Raw genomic sequence first — 5403 nt, 5'->3', positions numbered from 1 at the left:
TGGAGCCTAAATGCAAATCCTAGTTCTGCTACTCCTGTGTGATGAAGCGCAGGGGTTTTTGGTTTTTTGTTGTTGTTGTTGTTTTTTTTTTTTTTTTTTTGGCAGGGGTATCAGGCATTGAACTCACTTACTTGACCAGGAGCCACATCCCCAGCCCTATTTTGTATTTTTACAAAAGGGTCTCACTGAATTGCTCAGCACCTTGCTTTTGCTGAGGCTGGCTTTGAACTCATGATCCTCCAGTCTCAGCCTCTCCAGCCACTGGGATTACAGGCGTGCACCACTGCACCCAGCTGAAGCACAGGTTTTAAAGATAAGGATTCTGATTCCCAGTTCATGTAAGCTTTATGAAAATCGAGTCAACTGTTAAAGTAGCAAGCAGTACATGGGCTAGGGTTATAGATCAGTTGGTAGAACATTTGCCTAGCAAGTATGAGGCACCGAGTTCCATCCTCAGCACTGCATAAAAATGAAATAAAGGTATTATATTCATCTATATAAAAATATTTTTAAAAGTAGCAGTACATGATATTTTTTATAATATCAATGTAAACAGTTTCTTACTAAAGGGACATTACATTAAAAAGTTAAATTTTTCTCCTAAGTAAATTGAAAAGGCTTCTCATTGTAAGCAGAATTGGACAGAGCTACCTTTTGACTAAAAGCATTCTTTTCAGTGGCTAGTCTTTTCTGAACACAAAACTTCATACAAGAGTGTCTATTTCATTCATTTAATTCTATTTTTTTCGATGGGGGGGAAGGTTTTCTCTTTCTACATCCTCACATATTTTTGTGAAATTTGGTATTTCTTAAAGTAAAATTGTCATCTTTGGATACTCAACTGAGAGGGATAGGAATGTTTCTGTGTTATGATGTTTGCTTTCTCCCCTAAACTTCAGAGTGTCTGTGACCTTCTGTTCCAAAGGACAGAACCTCTCCTTTCTAAATACTTGCAGTAGGTACTACCACACTGGCACCCCTGGAGCTAATGTTCTTTCCTGTCACCCTGAGGATAATTTTAACAAAACGTGAAGCCACTTCCAAAGATTTTGGTTTGGTTTGGTTTGGTTTGGTTGTTTGTTTATTAGTTTGTTTATCAGTTATGTATGACAGTAGAAAGCTCTTCTATTCATTGAACACAAATGGAGCAGAATTTTTTTTGTTTTGTTTTTTGCCCCAATACAACATTGACCATTAAAGAACAAAGTAGTTACGTGCACGGAATGGAAAGATGTACTTCATTTCATCCCCTCCCCTCTTCCTAAGCTGCAAACTGCCTGTTTGAATCAAGTCTTCTATCCAACTGCTGACATTTTTCAAATTAGTTTTAAATTCCCTACATTTCTTGGTCAAGTTTTATAGGCCTCTTAACCCTTTTGAAGAAGAAGAAAAGAGCAACACTAACATTTAGGTTCAGTGTGTCTAAAATTATGTGATTTTATCCAGCTCTCTAAGTTGTCATCCCAGATAGATGTAGATGCTTCAAATAGCGACCACATTCCTGGTAAGTAACTGGTGGGGTTATTGGGTTTCACAGGTGGGACAAAAGGGGTGGGGAAACAAAAAGTGAAAGATGATGCCTATACCCATTACACTTTTTGTATAGGGCAAAACACAGTAAATTAGGTCCTGCTCTGAAAGCAAAGTCTTACTAATAATTTTTAGTTTTATTTAGATGTAGCAACACTGGACATTTAATGATTCTTTGAATTAATGATTTTTTTAGAAACGAAGTTGAGATTTACATAGTACTAAGGCTTGCATGCTCCGTAATTAATTAACAGTGGTTACATACATTCTTAATTCCAAAACATTATCCTAAATGTAGGATCATGAGGAATAGCTTTTTAAAATAGTTACAAGAGGTTCTTATCACTTTTGTTTTCACTTTTTCCATGATAATGTAATTATTATTTTAAAAAGTTCTCCATTGAGATACCTAAGAGGAAGAATAAATGTGGAGGGAAGTGGCTAGAGATAGTGCCCATGTAACAACAGCCAAGTATTCTATTTCAGGATATTAGTTTATTTTATTTTGGCTTTTGATGCCATCATGAGATTTAAGTCTGCAGCACACAAACTAATGCTGTTGTTGAAGAGGTATATTTTTTTGCAGCCTATTGTTTAATAGGGACTGAGGAGGTAGCTCAGTACTAAAGCACATGTGAAGCCTTGGGCTTAATCCCCAATGCCAAAAAAAAAAAAAAATTATGACTGTGGGATGTATAGGGTTAAAAAGCTGTTCACTGCCCCTTTTATTCTTTTCATTTTAAGCATGACAATTAAAAGACTGTTTTTAGGAAAAAAAAAAAGAATTCCTGAAGTGTAATTTTTTATGTATAAATAAAGTTTCATCTAAATCTGAGAAGTTGTCTTTATTTTGTTTTAATACTATTAGCTTTTCTGAAGCAGGCAATATTGGTAAAAAGAATATTCTATAAAGTCTTATTCTGGCCAATCAGAATATTATAAGCAGTTAGGAACGTAAGAAAGATAAATGAAATCCTCTTAATAGCACCATGATACAAGAGGTACTTGTACTGAGTGGTAACAATTCCATTGTTCATCTTGTCACAGGATATGTAACAGAGGGTGAGTTTTTTCAGGATTGATTGCCTTTTAGTGGTTTGTTTTGTTTTGTTTGATCTCTCTACTTCCCAACTCGGAAGTGACCAAAAAAGATCTTTTGCAATATGAAAAATGATAGGAATATGATCATGTAGGGTCAAAGAAAGGAAGGCTTTAGAGGAAGTGTTCGGTCGCACCGGGCCAGAGGAGCAGGGCCGGAGGAGCGCGGCTAGGCAGAGGGAACGCTGTGTCCGCGGAAGTCCCAGAGGTGGCCTCGGTGGAGGAGCAGAAGGAAATGGAAGATAAAGTGACTAGTCCAGAGAAAGCTGAAGAAGCCAAATTAAAAGCAAGGTATCCTCACCTGGGACAAAAGCCTGGAGGTTCTGATTTTTTAAGGAAACGATTGCAGAAAGGGCAAAAATATTTTGATTCTGGGGATTACAACATAGCAAAAGCAAAGATGAAGAACAAGCAACTTCCTACTGCATCCCCGGATAAGACAGAGGTCACTGGTGACCATATTCCCACTCCGCGGGACCTTCCTCAACGGAAACCATCCCTTGTTGCTAGTAAGCTGGCTGGCTGATTAAAAGAGCTGACCTGCATTAATTTTCTAATTCCCATTATTTCTCCTCATATGTTACTTATCCACTATTTATTCCTTTCATTCACTAAGTCATTTAAAGGAGACTGACGGCTTTGCAGGTAGTGATAGTATGTGCTGCTATTGTAAAGGAATATACATGTGTAGAGGTTTTGATTAGTTTTAACAGTGCACTGATGAAAAGGACATTTTAGAGTAACATAAGTAATCTACTTGAAAATATTTGTATATATTACCTAAATCCTAATATAGGTTCCAACAAGTAATAAGCAAATTTACAATTTTAATATTTTGCCTTCCTCGCTTATCTTAATTATAGCTGTGTATGTTACTCTTATTTAATGTAACCTCTGTATTGATTTCTTCTGGATTTTGTCAAACAGAAGTTTAAGATCACAAGTTTGAAGAAAGATCACAAATTCAAATGAAAATAGGAGGGGCTTTGAAAGATTTGTATAACTGTGCTTGAACTTGAATGGCCTTAAGCCTGTTTCAGCTTTAACAATAGAATTTTTTTTTTTTTTTTTTTTTTTTTAGTTTGCATCAGTAAGAAAGTTTATTGAAATTCATTAGTAAATGAGAACAGAAAGTTTTTCTTTTTTCATGAAAAAAACACTTTCTGGCAAAGTGAAAAGAAGAAATACAGAAATCACAAAACACCTTTTAGACACCTTATTTTCAAGGAGTGAACCTGTTTCTACAGACCATTAAGACAGAAGTGTTGAACATTTTGCCATGCATCTGTTATATAATGGCCTGTGTGAAGGGAGACTCTTTCGTCTTGATGCTACTTATTAGTAGTGCTTCTTGGTTTCTGATTCAACCATAGATGAAAGAACTCTACCATTAGGTGTCACTTCTTCAATAATTGTCTTGATTACTCTGGTTTTGTTAGTATCCCAGAGATTTTCTGCTGACCTTGGTTCCTTAGATGAGGCCTCTCCAGCGGACCCGGAAGAGGAGGATTTGAAGCCTCCGCTTCCGCTCTGGCCTCCACCGGAGCTGCCACCGCCAAAGCTGCCGCCGTGGCCGCCGCCAGAACTGCCGCCGTGACCACCTCCAATGGAGCTGCCGCCGCCGAAGCTACCGCCGTGGCCGCCGCCTCAACAATAGAATTTTCTTGGGCAATATTTGCCCATCCTGGTGTAACTTACGTGACTTCAGTGCTTAACAGCTGCACTGAGTACTAGCTGATGCTAGTATTCTTATTTAGTTCTGTAGTGTTAAATATCTTTCATTGTTGAAGATGTGAATGATGTATGCATGTGCATGGACTGTTGAATTCTCTTTTGTGCCATTTTTGTAAATACAGTAATTTTGTATAACCTTTAAAAAAAAAAGGCTTTAGGGGGCTGGGCCTGGAGCTCTGTGTTAGAGTATTTGCCTAGCATATATGAGGCATGGAGTTCAATTCTCAGTGCCACATATAAATGAATAAAATAAAGGTCCATCAACATCTAAAAAAAATTTTTTTAAAGAAAGAAAGGCTTTAACTTCTCGGATCATTTCCATATATTAGGGATTTCTTGAAGAATTTCTATTTTTTTTTTCATTCACTAAACATTTATTAAATGCCCCCATGTGTGCTTAATGCCAAGAACACTCTAGTGATCTAGGCAAGTATAGTGCTTCTGGAGAGGAGATCCTTGCTGGTCACTACAGGATATTCACTGATAAGCAAAGCAGATTCCCTTCCCCATGGTTTTATATTCTAGTGGGAGAACAGAAAAAAGATCTAAATAAAGGAGATCAAGTAATTGCACATTGTGACAGGTGTTAGAAATGAAACAGAGTTGACAGGATGGTGAGAGACTAGACTAGGTAATTGAAGATGAGAATCTCATTTAGGTAGAGTGATGACAAAATATTCTGAAGAGGCCAGGTGTCGTGGTGCACACCTGTAATCACAGTACTAGGGAGGCTGAGGCAGAAGGATTACAAATTTGAGAACAGTCTCAGCAACCTACCAAAACTTTGTTTCATAAAGAAGGCAATAAAGTAAAAAGGGCTGGGGGTGGAGGTAGCTCAGTGATAATGCACTCTGGCTTCAATCCCAGGTACCACAAAAAGAGAAAAAGAACGGCCTCTGAAGAAAAGGTATTTAGGCTGAATCCAAAAAAAAAGAAAAAGAAGCTAGCAGTGTGAAAAGTAACCACATTTGCAAAAACTCACAACATTCATTTTGTAGTGTTTGAAGAACTGCAGTGTGGATGGTGTATCGTAAGAAGCAT

General features: G+C 37.4%; 1 protein-coding gene across 1 annotated transcript; it reads left to right on the top strand.

Moving 5' to 3' along the window:
- The first annotated feature begins 2759 nt into the window (after positions 1–2759).
- LOC308645643 (cAMP-regulated phosphoprotein 19-like) lies at positions 2760–3584 on the top strand. The gene has a single exon (XM_081287931.1). The coding sequence runs from the start codon at positions 2864–2866 to the stop codon at positions 3152–3154; it is 291 nt and encodes a 96-aa protein (XP_081144057.1). The 5' UTR covers positions 2760–2863; the 3' UTR covers positions 3155–3584.
- Positions 3585–5403: the final 1819 nt, after the last annotated feature.

This window comes from Spermophilus citellus (assembly GCF_964194105.1).
Source record: "Spermophilus citellus genome assembly, chromosome: 1".
NCBI lineage: Eukaryota > Metazoa > Chordata > Mammalia > Rodentia > Sciuridae > Spermophilus > Spermophilus citellus.
The sequence above is the reverse complement of the archived record's forward strand: the minus strand, read 5'-3'. Positions and strand labels throughout refer to the sequence as shown.

Excerpts from the sequence above, each read along its gene's own strand:
- LOC308645643 (XM_081287931.1), top strand. The coding sequence starts at position 2,864 with ATGGAAGATAAAGTGACTAGTCCAGAGAAAGCTGAAGAAGCCAAATTA.